The sequence below is a fragment of the Peromyscus californicus genome, unplaced genomic scaffold, assembly GCF_007827085.1.
Source record: "Peromyscus californicus insignis strain IS unplaced genomic scaffold, ASM782708v3 Scaffold_22__1_contigs__length_63687245, whole genome shotgun sequence".
NCBI classification, from domain to species: domain Eukaryota; kingdom Metazoa; phylum Chordata; class Mammalia; order Rodentia; family Cricetidae; genus Peromyscus; species Peromyscus californicus.
Genome location: NW_026294525.1, coordinates 50050301 through 50073490, shown reverse-complemented (window position 1 = coordinate 50073490; position 23190 = coordinate 50050301). Strand labels below are relative to the sequence as shown.

The 23190-nt window shown below is 37.2% G+C and overlaps 1 protein-coding gene across 4 annotated transcripts in view; it reads left to right on the top strand.

Moving 5' to 3' along the window:
• Nucleotides 1-23190, top strand: part of Ascc3 (activating signal cointegrator 1 complex subunit 3) — a 337712-nt gene that overhangs the window by 28056 nt on the left and 286466 nt on the right. For all 4 annotated transcript variants that reach the window (XM_052751374.1, XM_052751375.1, XM_052751376.1 and 1 more), the window contains one exon: nt 10182-10741. In XM_052751374.1, the coding sequence (XP_052607334.1) occupies nt 10182-10741 (560 nt within the window). The remainder of the gene's footprint in view (nt 1-10181; nt 10742-23190) is intronic.

Below are 23190 nucleotides of genomic sequence, written 5' to 3'. Positions count from 1 at the left end.
AGTAAATAAGCTTTTTTGAAACATTGCCTTCAGACAATTTCCTTCAAATTACCAGGTTGATATGAAGCTTATAGAGAAAACTTGAAGAATTGCATGTATATGTTAACTGAAAAGCATCAGTTTAACCATTTTAAAAGACCATTTAGTACTAAATTATATGTGAACTATAAAGAGAAATGAGCAAGGTATTATTTGGGAACAAGACAGTTAGAAAATGTCTTCAATTTTGTGAGTTTAGAACAAGGTGATAATTATGTGCATCATCCAGAGGTGTACCCCTCCTAGTCCTACTTTTCTTTTTTCAATAGAGCTTCTTGAATGATTCACCTAGAAAACAGTAATGCTTATGGTTTCTTTGTCAATTCTGTTTTATAGAAGAACGATGGAACCTGCCAGACTGTTTTGGGTTAGATTGTGCCTTCAGTATTTGTTTTATAAGACCCAAAATGCTGATTGCTGGCTTAATGTATATGCTGTACCAGCAAATTTGGAAGGACCCTTTGCCTCCACCATTCCAGTTTCCTTCCAGAACTCCAGTCCCAAGCTATGATTTTGTTGTTGAAGGTGGCTAACAGTTTTCCCTGGTCTTCACATACAGCCAGAGCATAGGAATGCATGTGAATGTGGGAGACATTCTTGTGTTTTCTGAGAAAGGCAAGTAGTATACCTGAAGTCCTCCTCAACTGTTCAGTGACCTGGAAAGGCTCATTGTTTCAGGACGTTATAGTCTATGATTTTATCAGCTAGTGTGCGTAGCCACCAGTGCTACTTGGCAAATTCCCCAAATTTGGAACTCCCAGAGTAGCACTGTGTGATTCATAACACTGTGATATGAAGGCATGCATTTAGCCAGTTGACACCTGGCTGAGTAGGTTACACAAGACAGGTAGTGTAAGTAAAGCCATGAGAGTCTGTTAAAGGGTATCAAGGATTTATTAAGATATAAAATGGGGAAAATACACTCACAGATGCAAAACCAAATAAACAGCAGTCGTTGACTTCCATTCTGCCTGGGAGTGAGTGGATCTGGTTGTGCAGTTTCCTGATCATCACCCTAAGAGAGAGTAACCACGCATGCCTCCTCAGATTTTAAGAAGTCACATAACCCACCAAGATGCCATGCCCTAAGGCTGGTACTCCAAAGCTACTGGTGGAATGAATACTCACAACACTTCACCTTTGTCTAAATAAGAAGGTTATAAACCTAATACAAAACTAAATACAGTAAGAACGATTATCAAGTATTGTAGCTGAAGGTTTCCTAGGCGCTCAGACCCAAGTAAACACACAGAGGGTTATATTAATTAAAACTGCTCCACCGTTAGTTCAGGCCTATGACTGACTAGCTCTTACACTTAAACTCTGTCCATTTCTGTTACTCAATATGTTGCCACGTGTTCTGTGGCTTTACCTGTGTGCTATTACATGCTGCTCCCTGGACAGCAGGTTGGTGTCTCCTGACTCAGTCCTCTTCTTCCCAGAATTCATGTCTGTTTATTTCACCTATACTTCCTGCCTGGCTACTGGCCAATCAGTGTAGCTAGAGTTTTCCTGCCTGGCCCACAGTCAGGGCAAATCTCTCTCACCTGCCAGTCCCACAGTCGTCAGACCCGACCAAGTAAACACAGAGACTTGTATTGGTTTCAAACTGTATGGCCATGGCAGGCTTCTTGCTAACTGTTCTTTCAGCTTAAATTAATCCATTTTTATAAATCTATACCTTGCCACATGGCTCGTGGCTTACCGGCATCTTCACATGCTGTTTCTCATCTTGGCGGCTGGCAGTGTCTCTCTGACTCAGCCTTCCACTTCCCAGCTTTATTCTCCTCCTTGTCCCGCCTACACTTCCTGCCTAGCCAATGGCCAATCAGTGTTTTAATTATTGACTAATCAGCAACACATTTGACATACAGAACATCCCACAGCACTTCCCCCCTTTTTTTTTTTTTTAAAAAAAAGGAAGGTTTTAACCTTAACAAAGTAAAATTACATATAATTTGGGAATTTGGGTGTAGCTTCTCTTACTACTTCCTGCTGGAGGGGGGCGCTGTATCTTATGGGGATACAAAGAAAATTTTAGGATCATGGAAAAGTCCATGAGGGTGTATCGTCTGAGCCAGTTGCCTTCAAACCATTCTGGATGTTGGATCATCTGGGCCATGGTGTCATCGGAGACCTTTCAGGGGGTCTTGGCTGGTCAAACCTGATGTATCTTAATCTGGAACAAATCCATAGCCTTTGGCTTTCTGTGGGAACAAAAGCAGAGTCTCCTTTCCAAAGTAACATATCCTTATATCCAAATTTTGAAGTCAAGGCACCTTTAAAATATACATTTTGGCATAACTCAACAGCTTTTACAATCAAATGTTTTTCTGCAGTTAAAAGTCCCAAAGACAACACAATGCAGTTTCTCTGTGTAATATCCATTTTTACGTGGCTTATTTTTTATACTACCTTTACTGTCTCTTTAAAGACTATATTTTTTAAAACTATGTATTTATTTCTATAACTCTATATATCATCTTTTTTGTCTCTTTCAAGCCTACGTATCTTTTACACACATTGTAAACTATTACATCTGAATCTGTCTTATTGTGAATCTATTGCCTTAAACTGCAGCAGCTGTGGCTGCTGGATCCACCCACCTCAGCTTCCCAACATGGCCATGGTTTACCGCCAGCTCTGGGAGCTATCGGGGGTCTATGCTTTTAGCCAAGCAGCGTGTAGCCCAGAAACCTCCCCTTTTGCTCTGCACCAGCAAAGGCTAAATCCACCATGCAGCTCAAAGTGCCACTTGCAAAGGCCTCATTCCCGCCATAGGCAGGTCGAGCACGCGCACGATTGGAGCCCGCCAGTAGCTCAAACCAGCAGCTGCCGCTCATTTGAGAGAGACAATTAGGAACTGTTTTTAGCTCCCTTTTAGAATCTTCTCAGGTTTTTAGGTGGAAACTCTTGCCACCACGTTGGACGCCATTTGTAGCTAGAGTTTTCCTGCCTGGCCCACAGTCAGGGCAAATCTCTCTCACCTGCCAGTCCCACAGTCGTCAGACCCGACCAAGTAAACACAGAGACTTGTATTGGTTTCAAACTGTATGGCCATGGCAGGCTTCTTGCTAACTGTTCTTACAGCTTAAATTAATCCATTTTTATAAATCTATACCTTGCCACATGGCTCGTGGCTTACCGGCATCTTCACATGCTGTTTCTCATCTTGGCGGCTGGCAGTGTCTCTCTGACTCAGCCTTCCACTTCCCAGCTTTATTCTCCTCCTTGTCCCGCCTACACTTCCAGCCTAGCCAATGGCCAATCAGTGTTTTAATTATTGACTAATCAGCAACACATTTGACATACAGAACATCCCACAGCAAATCAGCTTTTTATTCATCAACCAATCAGAGCAACACATTCACAGCATACAGAATATCTCACAGCAAAGTATCATTCAGGATAAAGAAAGGGTAATGACATTAAGGAAGAAACACATACTAAATGTCCAGACCACAGGTAAATGGCAAATTACTGAGATTACTCCAATAGTTGTCCTATGCTGGAGATTCTAAATCTAGCTAAGATATGAGAGGAATGTAACTGTAACCATCTAGTCTCCAACCCATCAAAGACCTGAGAAGGAAAATAATATTACGTGAGTGAACAGAAAGTGCAACCAAGCAACTTCTGAAAAATGCAAGAAATGACAGACAGCTCGCTGCCTGGACAGTCACCCAATATTTCACTGCAACGGTGGGACATCCACTTTTGGCTATAGGCCTACAATATCTGAAAAGCAGGAAGATTTGAAAGACTGTCCTACACTGTCTTGGTGCGGTTCAATAGTCAAATTTCCTTGTGTTCTCTTCATCCAGATCGGACAGTGTGCTTACTGTCAGCAGTTGAGGCAAGGGCAGTTCTTTGTCCAACAGGCCACTTTTGCCAAGAATAAGATAAGCTCCATACCATATGGAGTGAATTTGATGCCCATCATCCTCTCAGAGTAGATCAGTGATGCCAGGAGCAATCGTGTCTCATGTCAACAGTATTCTAAGTTATTAAAACATTTAAATGCCATATTTTCTAGTTCTATGAAGTATTTGATGATTATCTATCCATCTGATATACACCTCTGTAATATCTAGAAAACCTAACAAATGACTATAAGTATGATAAGCATGGGTGACTAATAACCTGTATTTCTTACCAACCTAAATAGATTAAATACTAAAGCGTCACATATAAACAATCTGCAAATAGAGATACAGTACAAGGACAATAACCTCGAATTTGTGACAATATACAAAAATATCTTAATCTGAGATAGTAATGTATAGTGCAATATGACAACATCCTTAATATGTATCAATATACAATATATCCTAAACAGAAGTAGAGCATACATATAGTATAACAAATACAATTTTACATTTTTATAAATATGCAATAAAATTTTAAACAGGAATAGGAACATATGTACAATATGATGAATATAGTTTTGTATTTGTATTAATATACAAATTATCTTAAACAGGAATAGAAAAATAATTTTACATTTGTATCAATATGCAAGAATTTAGTTTACAAGTAGATACAATAATCTACCTTTTATCCTATTTTATCTATTCCCCCTTTTTCTTCTTCAAAGGAGATTCCTGAGTCTAAACATTATTGTTCCAACCCCTAAACCTATTACAACTTATAACCAATCCCTTACAGATGACAATTATTCAAAACCCTGAGAAAACAAAAACCTGTTGGGAGAGGTTGCTTCCTGCTGTTTATAGGGAGGGCAACAGTATTTCTGTGGGATCCTGTAAAACAAACAAACAAACAAACAAACAAAAACCTAAAGCAGTGGTTAAGTCTCATTAGGACTAGCTGTAGCATTCGTAGCCAGTCTCAGAGTGGTGGGTAAAGCTTGTTCTTAAGTTATGGCCAGAGGTGTAAGATGGTGGACCATTTCAGGTAGCCACCTTGGAACTGTCCTGAACAGTTTATAGTCCAAAGGGCCACTGAATGCAGGAGGGGCTAGCCCCATGTTGCTGGCGGGGCAGGCCTGTGGCTCAATGTAGAATGCCCAAGCATCTGTTGCGGGTATTAGCAAGCCTGCTATGGGAGGGGAGAGTCCTGTGAAACAGGGACTGGCGGCTGATTGCTGGTGTGGGAAGTGCACCAACAGCCTTTGGAGGGGTGGCTGGAAGCCATGCAAAAGTAGCCTTAGTAGGAGCCTGTGGGGTGTGTTCATCTGGGCACCATTTGTAAGGGAAGTAACAAGAGTCTGTTAAAAGGGTATCAAGGATTTATTAAGATATAAAATAGGGAAAATACACTCATGGATACAGAACCAAGTAAACAGCAGTCTTTGACCTCCATTCTGCCCGGGAGCAAATGGATCCTGCTGTCTGGTTTCTGATCACCGCAAGAGAGAGTGACCAAGCACTCCTCAGATTTTAAAGCAGTCATATAACCTGCCAAGAGACCACAGCATAAGGCTGTTACTCCAAAGCTATTGACAGAATGAATACCTACAACAAGGTAGTGGTATTGACATTTATGAAACACCATGCCCAAGCTAAGTTTAAAGTTTTAAAGTAATTGTTAATTTTGAAACTTTGTAGACATAAGTCAGTTGTATTTGAAATTTTGAAAAAAATGCATTTGATCTGTGTTCATTTTTCTGTTGAATGTTGACTCATGGATTTTTCTCCTGCTTAGCATACATGTTAATATTTTTTTTGATGACCTTGATGGTTTGAATAAGAATAGCCTCTATAGACTCATAGATTTGAATACTTGATCACCAGGGAGTGGCACTATTTGAAAATATTAGCCAGTGTGGCCTTGTAGGAAGTGTGTCCCTGGGGATGGGCTCTGAGGTTTCAAAAGCCCATGCCAAGCCCAGAGTCAGTCAGTCTCTCTGTCTCTTTATCTCTCCCTCTCTCTTTGCTACTGATCAAGATTGATCAGAATGTAGCTCTTAACTATTGTTCCAGCACCAATCTGCATGCTGCCATGCTTCCCACCATGTTAAATGCTTTCTTTTATAGAAGTTGCCATGGTCATGGTGACTCTTCACAGCAATATAACACTAAGACAATAATATGCACGATTTCTCCATATTATACCAAGGTTGTACCATAACTTTACCAGTAACTTACCTATTATTGGTAAATTAAGTTAATTCCACTTTTAGTAATGTAACATGTTTCTTCCATCTATTCTAAAGTGATTTATTTATATTAAGATTTATTTAGTAAACAAGAATTAGAGAAGCATCGACTTTTTTTATGTTATTTCTTTTTTTTATTTTATAATTTAATTTAATTCTACATATCAGCCACAGATTCCCTTGTGTCGTTCCCCCCCCCCCCCCCCCCGGCCTTCCTCCCAGCCCACCCCCCATTCCCATGTCCTCCATGGCAAAGACTCCCCTGGGGATTGAGTTCCACCTGGTAGATTCAGTCCAGGCAGGTCCAGTCCCCTCCTCCCAGGCTGAGCCAGGTGTCCCTGTATAAGTCCCAGGTTTCAAACAGCCAACTCATGCACTGAGTACAGGACCGGGTCCCACTGCCTGGATGCCTCCCAAACAGATCAAGCTAATTAACTGTCTCACTTATCCAGAGGGCCTGATCCAGTTGGGGGCTCCTCAGCTATTGGTTCATAGTTCATGTGTTTCCATTCGTTTGGCTATTTGTCCCTGTGCTTTTTCCAACCTTGGTCTCAACAATTCTCGCTCATACAAACCCTCCTCTTTCTCGCCAATTGGACTCCTGGAGCTCCACCTGGGGCCTGGCCGTGGATCTCTGCATCCGGTTCCCTCAGTCATTGGATGGGGTTTCTAGCACGACAATTAGGGTGTTTGGCCATCCTATCACCAGAGTAGGTCAGTTTGGGCTGTCTCTCGACCATTGCCAGTAGTCTATTGTGGGGGTGTCTTTGTGGATTTCTGTGGACCTCTCTGGCACTTTGCTTCTTCCTATTCTCATGTGGTCTTCATTTATCATGGTCTTTTATTCCTTGTTCTCCTCTGTTCTTGATCCAGCTGGGATCTCCCGCTCCTCTAAGCTCTCTTTCTCTTGATCCTTGCCCTTCATTACCCCTAATCACGTCCATGGTGTTCATGTAGATCTCATCCATTTCTCTGTCATTGGCCGATCCCCGTGTCTTTCTTGGGGTCCTGTTTTCCAGGTAGCCTCCCTAGTGATGTGAGTAGCAGTCCAGTCATCCTTGTTGCACATCTAGTATCCTCCTCTGAGTGAGTACATACCATGATTGTCTTTCTGAGTCTGCGTTACCTCACTCAGGATCATTTTTTCTAGATCCATCCATTTGTCTGCAAAGCTCATGATGTCATTGTTTTTCTCTGCTGAGTAGTATTCCATTGTGTATATGTACCACATTTTATTTATCCATTCTTCAGTTGAAGGGCATCTAGGTTGTTTCCAGGTTCTGGCTATTACAAACAATGCTGATATGAACATAGCTGAGCAAGTGCCCTTGTGGTATGATTGAGCATTCCTTGGGAATATGCCCAAGAGTGATATAGCTGGATCTTGGGGGAGATTGATTCCCAATTTTCTAAGAAAGCGCCATATTGATTTCCAAAGTGTTTGTACAAGCTTGCATTCCCACCAGCAGTGGAGGAGAGTTGCCATAGCTCCACATCTTCTCCAGCATAAGGTGTCTTCAGTGTTTTTGATCTTAGCCATTCTGACAGGTGTAAGGTGGTATCTCAGAGTTGTTTTGATTTGCATTTCCCTGATAATTAGGGATGTTGAGCAATTCCTTAAATGTCTTTCAGCCATTTGAGTTTCCTGTGTTGAGAATTCTGTTTAGTTCTATAGCCCATTTCTTAATTGGACTGTTGGGCATTTTGATGTCTAATTTCTTGAGTTCTTTATATATTCTGGATATCAGACCTCTGTCAGATGTGGGGTTGGTGAAGATCTTTTCCTATTCTGTAGGATGTCGCTTTGCCTTGTTGACCTATCCTTTGCTCTACAAAAGCTTCTCAGGAGAAACATCGACTTTTTAGGAACTTACAGGGAACCTAGTACAGTGGGAACAAGGAGTTTTTTTTTAAAGAACAAAGTAAGATAACTTAATGAAGAAGTTTGAATAAATTGTTTTTATAAAGAAATGTTATGTGCTGTAATGTTGGATATAGGCATGAATTCCATTAAAATAATTTAAAACTTTGTTTTATGTGTGTGGGTGTCTTACGTATCTAAGTGTTTGTGCAACATGTGCATGTAGACCAGAAGAGGGTGGTGAGTGCCATGGAAGTGAAGTTAGGGATGTTGTGAGCTTCATGTGGGTGCTGGAAATCAAAAGTGGATCTTCTGCAAGAGCAGTCATTGCTCTTAATTGCTGAGCCATCTCTCCAGTGTCATGAATTCCTTTTTATGTTTAGAGTTTAATATTAACAGTACCAACTTTGTTAAATTACCTATAGAAATATCTAAAACCCAAATCTCTAAGTAGTGCCCATAAGAGAAGAAAAATATATGCAGAGAACTTGTTGGTTTACAAGCACAGTATAACTTAAAAAAAAATTAGTCATGTTTTCTTAAATACCAGTAAAACATGTATACAACAGTGTTCTGCAAATTATAGAGTCATACTTGAAAAGCATTGGGATTAACATGGTGAAATTGCTTACTCACACATATGCTATTGACATTCTAAACTTGTAAGTTACATTTAAACATTTACTTTCACCTTGTGATCTAGTCTAGGAATAACTAGTTTGGTGTCTATGTGGGCAGGATTTAAGTCAACTATTCCTTGTTGAGCTATCCACCTGGGACAAGTAGAGTCAGAAAATACAGAATTAAGCACAGTGTTGCTCTCCTTGGAAGATGGAGCTAAGAGCTGGAATTGAAAAATGAATAGGATTTGAACAATCGGGACTCCAGGGAATGATAAGTAAGGATGTGAAAATAGACAAAATAGAACCTGGCTGGTTTTTTATTTTTATTATATTTTTGTTTTATTTTCTATTTAAATAACAACTTTGGGAATTTTATTTTGGGGGCATAAGATCATGCTATGTTGTGTAGGCTAGTCAGTTCTGGACTCAGGTGATCCTCGTGCCTCAGCTTTCTTAGCTTAATGGATTCCATGGTATCTGGCAGGGACCTACTCCTGAATATTAAGACGTCTGTTTTTGATTAGAGTAGAAAATGTGTACTAGATAGCAGGGCTGGAGGAAAACAAACAGTAAAAGATGGGGTCAGTTCATGCTTCTGTAAGAATTTAGATCTAGTTATCCAAACTGTTCAGTATTTTGAAGGATGATTTGAACTAGGCTTTTAGGAAGATTCAGATGTTCCTTGTATTGACAAGTTTAGGGCTTATTGAAGATTTAAATTCTTATTTTTTAATTCCCTGCTATAAGAATATTCTCTGAAATTTTTTGAAATTCAATCGTTTTCTCTTTTTTTTTTTTTTGGTTTTTCGAGACAGGGTTTCTCTGTGTAGCTTTGCGCCTTTCCTGGAACTCACTTGGTAGCCCAGGCTGGCCTCGAACTCACAGAGATCCACCTGGCTCTGCCTCCCAAGTGCTGGGATTAAAGGCGTGCGCCACCACCGCCCGGCTGGTTTTCTCTTTTTATTTAAGATAATTGTTTATGGGAAGTCAATGCTTTAAGAATAGCATCTGATCATTTGCCTCTGTGAGGTTTTCCTTCTTCTTTAACATAGCATCCTTTCATATTTTAAAGTATGGTAAATTCACACATATCCTGGTGGTATGAAATGTTTTTGGATGAGAGTTGTTTAGATTCATACGCAATTATTTCTTGTTATGTAAGTCTGTTGTACAAATTGGGAAGAAAGCTATGAGTATGTGAGGTTTCCTTTGAATTTCATGTCTGTAATTCTGAGTTTAAAATCTTACTATAGTTTATCATCAAATTATTGTTTATTTTTAAATAAATTTTAATTCATAGTTGATTTTTAGAAAGAGGCAAGGGTTTTTATTATATAGCTTCTGTATTTAATATAGACTACAAAATGCTCTTTGTTGATCAAACATAGTTCTTTGGGAACTTGGGAATGGACTTTTTTGGTCCTAAATTGATTTAACTCAAAAAGTGGAAGGATTTTTTTTTTTTTTTAAACATCAAGTTGGATGATGGATGATTCAATTGAGCTAATACTTTTTTCTTGTTTTTGTCTTTGGATAGTTGGAACAGATAATGGGAGAGAAGCAATTGAAAGTGGAGCTGCATTTCTCTTTATGACATTTCACTTGACGGACTCTGTTGGTTACACGGAGACAAAAGCCATCAGACAGATGTTTGGTCCCTTTCCATCGTCATCTGCTACTGCAGCTTGTAATGCCACTAATCGAATTATTTCTCATTTTAGTCAGGATGATCTGACTGCTCTTGTCCAGATGGCAGAAAATGAATGTAGTGATGTAGTGGTTTTTGGTAAAAACTTAGCATTTTCCTTTGACATGCATGATCTGGACCACTTTGATGAATTGCCAATAAATGGTGAAGCCCAGAAAACTATCAGCTTAGACTACAAGAAGTTCCTGAATGAACATTTTCAGGAGCACTACACCCCTGAACTCAAGCCAGTGGAAAAAGCAAATGGTTCCTTTTTGTGGTGTGAAGTTGAGAAGTACTTGAATGCAACTTTAAAGGAAATGACTGAAGCACCGAGAATTGAAGATCTTTGCTGTACCTTATATGACATGCTTGCTTCGGTTAAAAGCGGTGATGAACTTCAGGATGAGGTACAGTTGAAGTTTTGAAGTTGTATATAAACATGAACTGTCTTAATGAAAAGCTCTTTAAAAATTTATTTCTTCTTACACTATTGGTCATGAACCTAGAGCTTTGAACATACATATTAAATGTATACGTTAACACTGAGGTACATACTCAGCCAAGAATAACCTTTTAAACATAGCCAGCATAAAAGTACTCCCTTTAACATTCTGATTTGTCACTGGTACTGAGATTTCTAGCTAAGTGCTTTTACGTAGGAGGCACATATACTATTCCAGTTGGTTCTTTCAGGAAGACTGAGTGCAATGAGTAGTGAAAGTGGGATACTCTTACTTAAAAGTATTGTTTCACTGCAGTAATTAATACTTTTACGCCGAGAAATATGTAGATTTAAATGAGAAATTATGTGGGTGCTTTAGGAATAACTGTTTATACTGTTTTTACAGCATTATGTATTTCTAAGCATTGTGCGACAAAATATCCTCAGAGTATTAGAAATATTTATATGTTAATTGACATTGATTAAGGAAAATTTTGACCAATTTCTGCTTGAAACAATAACTATTGAGAATCAATTAATTGGCTGACTAGATTTTTTTTCAAAATAATTACATTATTTCCCTCTTCCTTTTCCTCTCTCTAGTCTTTCCCATGTACTCTGCCTCCCCTTGCTCTCTCACAAATTCATGGCCTCTTTTTCTTTAATTGTTTTGCACACACACACACACACACACACACACACACACACACACACACACACAACTGCGTAGTCTACATATTACTTGTATGTACATTATTTCATTAGCTAAACAATTGGGGACTTTCAGCATTTTTAGTTGCCTGTAGTTCTTTGTCTAGGATTGAGGCTCCACGAGATTTCCCCTTTTTCAGGTTAGCATGTCATCCTTGTTCAGGGCTCTTTTAGGCAGCTATGTTGAAGATACTTCATGGGTGTGTCATCTCATTTCTAGAATACATAGTCTCACAGCAACTTCCTGTTTTTCTGCTTTTTACAGTCTTCTTGCCCCCTCTTCCCCAATGATCCCTGAGTCTTAGGTGCAGGAATTGTATTGTAGATCTATCAGTTGGGACTGTGAACACATGATTACTCGTACTTTGCATTTTAATCAGTTGTGGTTTTCTGTAATGATCTCCCACTATTGCAGAGAGAAGTTTCTTTGATGAAGAATAAGAACAACACTTACCTAGTCTGTGGACATAAGGGTACATATTTAGATTGTTGTTGTTTGGATTTATGTCGGTTTAGTAAAAAGGTAATTACAGTTTCTCCATCAAGATCCATGTGCATGTGTGGAGAGCAGAGATTGATGTCCTCTTGTACTCTCTGTCTTATATTTGAGACACTCACTGAGCTTTGAGCTCATCCATTCGGGTTAGACTGGTTGGCAGCAGGGCCCCATGACACACTGGTGCCCTTGTTTCTCACCAGCCCTGAAGTTAGGGACACTGCTGCTGTGCTTAGCTTTTACAAATTCAGGTCTTGATGTCTGACAGCAGGTACTTTACCTGCTGGGCCATTTCCCCAGCCACATCACTTTATAGTTTAAGCCATTTGTACAGTATAAAGAGATTACCTTTAAATTTTATTTTTCTGTCAGAAGATGGAAAGCATTATTGTAGTTCCATTCTCTGCAGTAATTTGGTTATATTAGTCAAAGTGATGAATTAGTCTGAACAGCCACATGGAAAGTATATTATGGGGGTTTTAGTTTTGTCCTCAGTATGGCATCATTTCATTTATAAATTACAGCATCAAAGCATTTTTAATACTGGACAAATTGAGTGACTAACATGTTTGCTAAAAGATTAGGTGATATATAACATACTATTTAAAAAAGGCAGAGACTTTGAAATCAGATTTTTATACCCGTCCACTCATTGTTTGTGAGAACTGAGGTGACAGACTCTCTAAGAAGCCCAGTTTTCTTGCTCTGTATCTCAAGGGGATACTAATAGAATGATAAAGGGTTTGTATAAGCATTAAATGTCACCCCATATGTGGAAAATATCATTATTTGGCTTAGTATTACTATTAATACTATAGCTACTGTTGCTGCTAATTAATGCTATTAGTACTATTGCCACTATTAATACTACCAATGCTACTATTACTACTACTATTGCTATTAATACTATTAAGAGTTTTTAAATCATATAGAATGTTACAAATACAAAGAAACTGTCTTAAATTAATTTAGAGAATTAAAGTTAGCTTTTTGGAAGTAAAGGATTATGTGTTTATTTCTATGGTCAGTCTTAAGTCTGTAGTTACTTTTACTTGGTTATTTTATATCAGATCTGTTATACATTATGACATGACATGAATTTTTTTAAATATTATACAAATAATACTGTTTTAAAGTTTATGATACATCAAAATTTTTACTGATTTTTACTTTTTTTTTTAGCTTAGTGTGATGCCTGTAATGAAACTTAGAAACATTGAACTCATAGTTTTTTTTGTTTTTTTTCTGAGTGAACCATACATAAAAACTATCTTATTTTTTACTTCTGAATATCTAGAGTGAGATTTACATTTCTTAGTTTTCCAGCATGCATTTTAAGTATGTAAATGAAGGCATTGTTGAAAGGAGGATACTTTCCAATTTCCTAGAATGTTTCATAATTTGCTTCATATGCAAGGGCAAATTGAAATTGTACATACAGCCGTTCACCACCTGCTTATTCTGCTTATTACTATGTTTCTAGATACATTGTTAGTTAAAGGACATAAAAGAATGAATGCAGGCTATCAAGATGACCAAGTGCTTGCTGCCAATCCAGACAACCTGAGTTCAATACATGTTGAGTTTAATGTACATGTTGGAAGGAAATCATTCATGCCTGTTTGTACACGTGAGCATGCACTTGCATGTACACATATACACACAAAAATGTAAATTAAACATTGTTTTCTTTTTTTAAAGAATGAGATAGAAATTTTGCTTTGGTGGATAATTGCTAAATAAGAGGCGACATGCTGACAAATAACATTAGTTTTATGCTGTCTACAAATGTAGGAACAAAAACAGATTGTGTAATAGTTCAGTGGAGTAGGAAAACTGTTCAGAAAGGAGGTTATGCTTGAACTTAGTCTTAAAATATGATGAATTTTAACTATTTCATGTATAACAGAACATTAGGTGACATATTTCAGGCTGTAGAAAGAATAGTGTGTTTAGAGACCTACAGGATATACAGGGATGTCAGAGAAAAAAGGATGTGCAGACAGCCAGGAGCCAAACAGCAAAGCCTGGCATGCCGTGCTGATATATTAAAAGCTACTATGAAGCTGTATTGTCTGATTCTGTGATTTTTTTTTAAAAAATCTGATCTTAATGGGTTGCTTTATATGAAACATATACATATTATTTTTCATATATATATATATATATATATATATATATATATATTGCCATTGCTTTGTAGGGTTGAAAGTGGTCTACCCTCTCCATTTGGTTTCCCTATCTGTAAATAAAATGAATACTCATTGAGGATGGCTTCTGTTCTATTGTAGAAGTTATACAGGTTTGTACTTTGGATGCATTTCTTTGTAATTGAGTTGGAGTATATTTTCTTTTTTATTATGCTGTGTATGTGTGTGTGCGCGCGCGTGTGTGCACGAAGGCAGGTGTTGAGGCCAGAAGATAATTTGGGGGAATCAGTTCTTTCTTTCCAACATGATCCTGTACACCAAACTAGGTCATCAAGTTTGGCAGCAAGCATCTTTACCTGGTGAGCCTTGTGCAGTCAATTTTTTTTATATAGTTTCACTTCAGAATGTGCTGTATCTTATGTGTTATTATTTATTTTTTAGGTATATCTTAATTTCATATTATGAGCTTTTATTACAGCATTTTTACATATGCATATAATGTACTTTGATCATAATTTTTTATTGCCTTTTCTTACCCTTTTCCATTCCACATCTGTAGTAGTCCAACTTTTACTTTACTTTCATGTTCTTTACTCTTCCCTAAATCCCATAGATGAGATAAAGCATGTGATGCCCATCTTGTGACAATGACTTATTTTACAGTTTACCTATTCTACAGTTCCAACCACTTTATCACCGAAAGAAACTCTCCTGTGTGTATGTGCATGCCACATTCTGTCTGTTCCTTCATTAGACACCTGGCTGATTCCATAACTTAGCTTTTGTAAGTACTGTAGTGATAAACATGTCTGGGGGTATTTTAACTGTATATACCCAGAGTTAGTTATAATTATGTGGGAGTTCCATGTTGAACTTTCTGAGGAATTTTCATATTGATTTCTGTTCCTGCAGTGGTGTGTACAGGAAGCCCCATACCTATGAACTTTTCTTTTCTGCCTGGGCTGAACTAGAATCTCACTTTTCTTTTGATTTGTGCTTCCCTGATGGGGGAATATATTTTCATGTAATTCATTGGTCATTTATATTTCTTAATTTGAAAAGTATGTATTCAATTTATTTACCCATTTACTGATTGAATTATTTTTTTGTTCTGGTGTGTGACTTTTTGATTTCTCTATATATCCTGGAATTGATCCTCTGTTAGATGAATATCTTGTACTAAAGATTGTATTATTTGTTGTTCTTATGTGTACTTTTTGATTTCTTTTTTTTTTTTTTTTTTTTTTTTTTTTTTTTTGGTTTTTTCGAGACAGGGTTTCTCTGTGTAGCTTTGCGCCTTTCCTGGAACTCGCTTTGGAGACCAGGCTGGCCTCGAACTCATAGAGATCCGCCTGCCTCTGCCTCCCAAGTGCTGGGATTAAAGGCGTGCGCCACCACCGCCCAGCCTACTTTTTGATTTCTATGTATATCCTGGAATTGATCCTCTATCAGATGCGTATCTAGTAAAGATTTTTTTTTTCATTTTGTGGACTGTCTATTACTCTCAATTAATGATTTCCTTTGCTGGGTAGGGCTATTTTATTATTTTAGTATCTCAATACTACTTTTATTTGAATTTCTTTTTAGATTTACTTAATCTTTCATAATTTCATACAAATACAGATGTACTTTGATCACATCCTCTCCCTCTGTTAGTCTCCTGTCCTCCTCCCCTTGTCAGACTCCTTCATCTTCCCAACAGGTCTTCTTCTTTCATGTCTTTGTGTGTGTGTGCTTCACTGCATTTAATTAGGGTTGCTTTCATGAACATGAATGAAAGGTTACAAGGGCAATTTACCTGAGACTGTACTGCTGCAGATTAGGACTACTCATTCAGCAACCATTAACCTTATAGCTACCCAAGGTGGGGTAGAGCTTTAATGAGCCTATTCTTGTTCATGATGGAATGTTGATGGGCCCAGTCTTATGCAGTTTTTGTGCAGGTAACCACTACTGCTATATGTTTGTATCTACAACAACCAGGTCATATCTAGAATACAGTTCTTCACTGTATTCCTTCTCACCCTCTGACTCCTACATTCTTTCTATCCCCTTTTACATGATGTTCCTTAAGCCATGGAGGTGGTTTTATAGATGTCCCCAGTTAGGGCTGAGCATTCAGTAGTTACTTATTCTCACTACCTGGAGCAGTTAAGAGTTTTTGCATTGATTTTTTTTGCCTACTGCAAACAGAACATTCTCTGAAGTATGATAAGGTAGTGCTAATTTGTACATCTATTCTTAAATACTTAGAATGAAGTTTGACACCTTAAGGTGTCAGCAGCAGGTTATCCCTAGGGCCTATGACCTTTCCAAACATGGGAATTTGACCAGGCTTATAGTATAAGGCAGGAATTCCTCCAGTGGAGTGAGTCTCGAATTTTAATGGAAACTCAATAGTTACCTCTGTGGCAGTCATGCCATTGTTTTTACCAGTGAACATATTTAGAGTTTTTTAAAACTTATTTAAATTCTTACATTAGTTTATTTTATTTTATGAGTGTTTTGTCTACATGTATGTATATGTGCCATGTGCATGTCTGGTACCCTTGGAGACCAAAGAGGGTATCCTATCCCCTGGAATGAGGACTACAGATGGTTGTAAACAACCACATGGATTCTGGTGAACCTATCCTCTGGCCGTGGCAACAACGACAAGTTTCTTAACTGTGAGCCATCTCATCAACCTCAAGACAAAGCTTTTTAAATTATTTCCTGAACTGTTGCAGTGTTTATTTTTGGTTCTGTGTATTGGATTCAGAACTTTCCACTATTTACTTTTATCTCTCACATAAGCCTGTAAAGAAGGAAGTTAAAAGGGTAGTCATTTGATAACAAAGTTAATTCCATTTCTTTTATTTTTATTTTTGTCTGTCTATCTATCTATCTATCTATCTATCTATCTATCTATCTATCTATCTATCTATCTAATCTATCTATCCATCTATCTGTGTAAAGGTCCTGATAATCAAACCTAAGACCTTTCACATGGTTAGTCTTGTAAGCTTTTTACTGCAGGCTTTGTCCTTAGCCCTTGGATTTCTGAGACAGAATTATAGTAGGTAGCATTGGCTGACTCTGAACTCTTCATGATCATCTTGCTGCCTCCTCTGAGCTGGGATTGCATGTCACACCATGCCCAGCCTTTAAACAGTCATGTTGTCTACTGTTGTAGAAATTTATTGGAACTATGTAGACATATTTTCATATGTAACTTAAGCATGTAAAAAGCTACTTCTGTACTGAACATTTTTGTTCCTTAATGTGTGCTTTTCTAGCTTTGAACATAGGTTATTGATCTAGTGACTAATTGACCCTTGACTGAGTAATTTTTCTATTCAAGCTGTTGTCAGTATGAGTAGAAAAACTTTAAGATTCTTTAACGTGTTGGAATTAATTATTTTTAAAGTTATTAAAAATGAGCCCCCTCTCCCAGAGTATAGTTACATTAGTAACAGAAAAGCTACTATGTTTTAAATGACTGTTATATGAGCTTGAATCATGCTCTCTCTCTTGACATTACCATTTTCCTTGCAGTCTTTCATGTTGTGTATATATGAAAATGGAAACAACATCAAAAACCAACTGAAAAAAGAGCTCCAATTCAAAATTCAGGCTCAAGTCACAAAACAAGACAGTGTTAGAAATTCTGGAACTTTTCCCCACAGCATAGATCATTCATTTACGTGTTTGTTTGTTTATGTGTATGTATCTGTGTGAGTATATGCACACCTGTGTGCTTGTATCTGCCAGAAGAAAGTATAAAGTATCCTCTATTGCTTTCTGCCTATTTCTTTGAGGCAGTGTCTCTCCCTGGACCTAGGGCTTCTGTTTTCTCTGCTAGGCCAGAAGCCAGGAAACCTCAGTGATCTTTCTGTCTTTGCTACCCTTGGTGGTGGGGTTGGTGGCATATACCAGGCTTGTTTTATGGGCCTTGTGTTCTGAAGTACAGTCTTTGTGATTGCAGTCTTGTGCTCTTAACCACTGAGTTGTCTCTTCAGCTTTCGCTATATTTTTAAGAAAAGAGCATAAATTGAAAAGTTGAAGGTTTTTTAAAAATGTGAAGCCAGGTAAATCCTGTTTCTATCTTGATGTTAGGCAAATTGCCAGCCCCTTAAAAAACTGCATTTCAAATATTTACTTAATAATATTGTGAGAATTTGTTGGGTTTATATATATAAAGCATCTAGCACAATGTTCCCCAAATTGTTAGCACCATAATGTTTGAACATATACAAGTTTTGACTTTATTCCTTATAAATTATAGAATAAATTCTTATCTGTGGCTTCAGATGAGTTCTAAAGGGATGGTTGAAATGTCAAGAAAGGCTACCATGTTCTAGATCTATTGGTAGTATACATACTAGTATTATTCCAATTTTAAGTGCTATTTGCAGCACAATTAGTACCAGTATAAATATTGATGGAGTTGCTGTGTAACCAATTCCTAGGGAAACAGTGAGTTTTGAATTTATTTATGTTCACAGCTTGTTTTCATGCAGATGGCATGTACTGTAGCATTTGTAATCTGACATTTGCTGTTAGCACTATCTCTTGTATCTATGCAGATGGTGTTTTTTGACCCATAGCACATTCATTTCTGAACCTGTCTCTTTTCAGATTTTTACTGATTCCTGGAAATGAGAATTATTTGGTTAGGTTATCTTCTGAGTGGAGACTGATTTCTTTTCTGTATTTATTTGTATCACACACGTTTCTGGTGTCATTGAAAATTTTTATGAGAGTAATTAGCATGGTTTAATGTAGTGGCCTAAACTTCATGTTCTAAATATTCCTTTATATTCTTTAAAGCTATTAAGAATATACAGTTATTTTTTGATATTTAGCACTATTGATAATTATTTTATTTGAAAATAAGAATAATCTGACATTGATTTACTATGTTTACAAAATAATATTAAATCTATTATATTTATATTTTGTAAGAAATACTTTCGATGGCTAGGAAAGTTGCTCAAAGGGTAAGAACACTTAGGATGTATTCTTAGCATTAGGACCTGAGTGTAGCTCCCTAGCACCCACACAAAAAGATAGGCATGACCACAGGTACATTCTACAGTGCTGAAACGTGGATACAAACAGAAGGATTGCTGGAGCTTGCTGGTATCAGTTTAGCTCCAGGTTTAGTGAGAGACCCTATTTCAGAGAGTAAGGTGAAAAGTGTCAGAGCAGGTTTTATGTGGGGAGACTCAACACACACGTCTTCTCACCACAAATACGGAACCCACAACAAACCGAAGTACAGATACCATCTAAGTCCAGTTTGGTAAACCAATGAGTTTTATTGGGATCACCTACAGGAATGTGGGTGAGGGGTTACTTAGAAGAGCAGAAATGACCCAAAGACAGCTGTGTTATCACCAGATCCCACCCCAGCACTGGTGACAGCTCACAAAAGCTGGGAACCTGAAGCATACTGCACAGTCTGTATACAGTTCAAGAGATCTGAGAGTGTCCTTTCCCAGTGACTCAGTTGTTCTAAACTTCTTCCAGCCAGCTAGTATTTTCTCAGGATTATCTGTACAGCCTGACTGGTCTGAGAGTGACCCTCAGCTGGTCTGTATTACTTATTTTGGGAGGGAGGGGCCTAGTGAATCTGGTCAGTTTCATGAACTTACTGAAGCTATTTATAGTTGTTTATCTTTTATCTTAAAGACCTCTGCGATATGGAATGTTTCAGTTATGATGCAATTGTTAAACAACAGTGAGACATTGACATCCTTCCATGGCCTCCATACGTGGCATAGACATAACTCCATACACCAACACCACAACCACACACACCTGCCAAAAGTAAAATGTCTAGTATGAAGTGTGGCATTGTATTGTGTATTTGTAAATCACATCAGTCTTGGACTTTATTAAAAATAACCAGATTATCATATGTTCTTCTACATTTAAGCTATTATGATATAACGTACTACCTTATATTGCTTTGTAAAGTTCTACTCATTTTATACTCATAAATGTGTCCCTTCAGCTAGGAATATAGAATATGTACTGCTTTGTGTTTGATACTCTTAATTCATTCATTCATTTTTACTATGTGGAATGAATTCTTAATTTTTTGGAAATTAAAGGTAATCTAACAGAATTTATCCACCCAGCACCATTGCGTTTCCTGAAGTTTCCACCTCTGGAGTGAGTGAGTGTGTGTGTGTATTTTAAAAGGAGAATGAACCAGGAAATTATATCTGATGCAATGAAATTTGTTTGGACTAACTTGGAATAGCACATGGAATTATTCTTGAAATATATTTATCCAGCACAGAAAGAAGAAATATATTTCATTAGTAAAATAAATGATAAATTTCTGGTAATATTTGAGTTTGAGGAAAACATTTTTAATATTTTTGTCAGTTTGTAAACAGCCATTAAACTTAGAAAATGATGTAAGCGTTTGGATAAATATTTCAGATAGTAGACAGTTTTGGTCAGTTATCTGTATTCACATTTATTACTGTGAATTTTTCTTTTGAGATGAAGTTAGCCTATTTTCTTTCTACAAATTAGAAAACTGTCAGTATGCTATATATATATGAAAATAAAAACTAAACAGTTCTTTCTAGTTTTAACTTTACTAATTGCCTATCTTGTTATTTTTCCATTACTGTGATAGGGCACCATGACCAAGGCAACTTATAAAGTATTTAATTTGGCTTTACAGTTTCAGAGGGTTATAGTCTATGATGTTGAGCAAGGATATCGTGATATAAATAGCTGAGAGATCATATCTTGACCCACCATAAATAAGCAGAGAGAGAGGGAAGGAGGGAGAGAGAGAGAGGAAGGGCGAGGGGGAGAGAAAGACACACACACACACACACACACACACACACACACACACACACACCCCACAGAGAACGAACACAAACACACATGCTAACTGGGAATGGCCCAAGTGTTCTGAAACCCCAAAGCTCGTTCCCAGTGACATACCACCTCTAAACGGCCACACCTCCTAATCTCTCCTGAACAGTTTCACCAACTAGGGAATATTCAACTATATGAGTCTATGGGAGCCATTCTCATTCAGACCACCACCCTGCCCATCTAATTATTTCTAGTATGTGAGAATAAATCGTGTTCACATTCCAAATTGTTTTAATTAAACTTGTAAATGACTTTTACTTTAGGGTTGTTAAATTATTATGTTAGATTAAGTACCTGTAAATAGTGGTCATTAATTATTATGAAAATATAATTTATCTAATTCTTTGCAAGCAGCAACAATTTGCATTGCTCCTTCCCCCTAGAGATAAACAAATGCTGTCCTATTTTCATGTTCATTTTTTTGTTAGTTGTGACTTTATTTCATAGTGTATGAATATTTACTAATTTTCTATGCTACAATCCAAATGAGGATTAATTTATAAAATTTTAAGTATTATCTACTTACTGTAATTATTCAGTATTTAATTCTACTTGAGCCGTGGATCCAAAGTCTTTTGTCAGAGTTGCTTGGGTTTTTAACATTTTCTTTTATTATTTTTATTATCACTGCTTTAGGGCTTCTATTGCTGTGATAAAACCTCATGTCCAAAAGCATCTTGAGGAGGAAATAATTTATTTTAGCTTATAACTTTCAGGTCTCAGTTTATCACTGAGGAAAATCAGGGCAGAAACCTGGAGGCAGTAATTAAAGCAGAAGCCACAGAGGAGTGAGTGCTGCTTACTTTCATGCTCAGCCTGGTTTCTTACACAACCCAGAACCACCTGCCCAGAGATGGCACCACTTGCCAGAGGCTGGACCTTTCCACAGTAGTGGCAAATTAAGAGACTTGCCTACAGGCCAGTATAAGAAGACATTTTCTCAACTGTGGTTCCTTTTCTCAGATAACTATAGCACACACAACACACACACAAAACCAACCCCCCCCCCCCCCCAAAAAAAAAACACTCAACAAAATCAGGACAATCACATTGTCTATACCAAAGCAAATTGAAAATTGCTTATCACCTCAAAGAAAGCCATGAATAATTTTGCCTATATGCTCTTTATTCTTTTGATGTGTAGAACATTCTCAAAATTTAAAATGCATGTCTTGTATAATTTAAATGGACATGGATGAATTTTCTTTAATTTGTGAGGTTCATAATTCCTCTTCTCTTTCTTCTTGAGCTATTATTTATGCTGTAAAAAACTTGTTTTCAAATCTTTATATGTTGCTTAGTGTACTAGCCTGAGTAGAGAATTTATAATTTATCTGCTTTTAAAACCTAACATTGCAACTTTATAAAAGAAACTTGTGAAGCTTTCTTCCATTTTCAGAAAGGGTTCAGTAAAAAAGAAAGAAAGGTATTTGTTGCAAAAACATTTAATGCTGGTGTGCCTGTACAGTTGTATCAAAGGTCAGAATTACCTGTCAGTTCAAATTCTCCAGTGCTTACTGGCTTATTCAGACATTCTATTTCATTGTTAAATTAGGCTTGACAGCTATATTTTCCCACATAATAGCTACTTGATCCCAGTATATATAAGCCTTTTTCCACAAAATGACTGATAGCTGTGTCTGTCTCCTGCAGTAACTTTTAGTCATTTTGCTACTAATCTCTGGTTTTCTCCTCACTTTTTTTAGTGTTTGTTTGTTTTTAGAAAATCAGATTTTGGTAGTTTTGCTTTTTACTTTTACTTTTTGATGTATGATTTAACTTTTATTGATAAAGCATGCATTTGTTTTAAATAATTAGGCCTGAGAGTTTTCCGTTCTTTAGTTACAAAAGAGTTGAAATAAGCCTGAGATCTTGTTATACCTGGTTTTCAATTGTATTTACTTTAGAATGGAAATGATGTTTTTATTTACATATTTTAGCTGTTGATGTCTAGGTTGGTAATGATGTGCTACAATCACTACCCACTCCTTAGGCTAAGCAGGAGGATTGCAAGTTTGATCCTAGCCTGGGCTACAAATATAAATAAACATAAATGTCTCAAATGTAAATAAATTGGGCAAGGAGCAAGTCTCCCAGTATAGATTCAATTACAAAAAAAAAAAAAAAGAAAAAAAAAAGATGAAATGTTTACAAGTACTATTC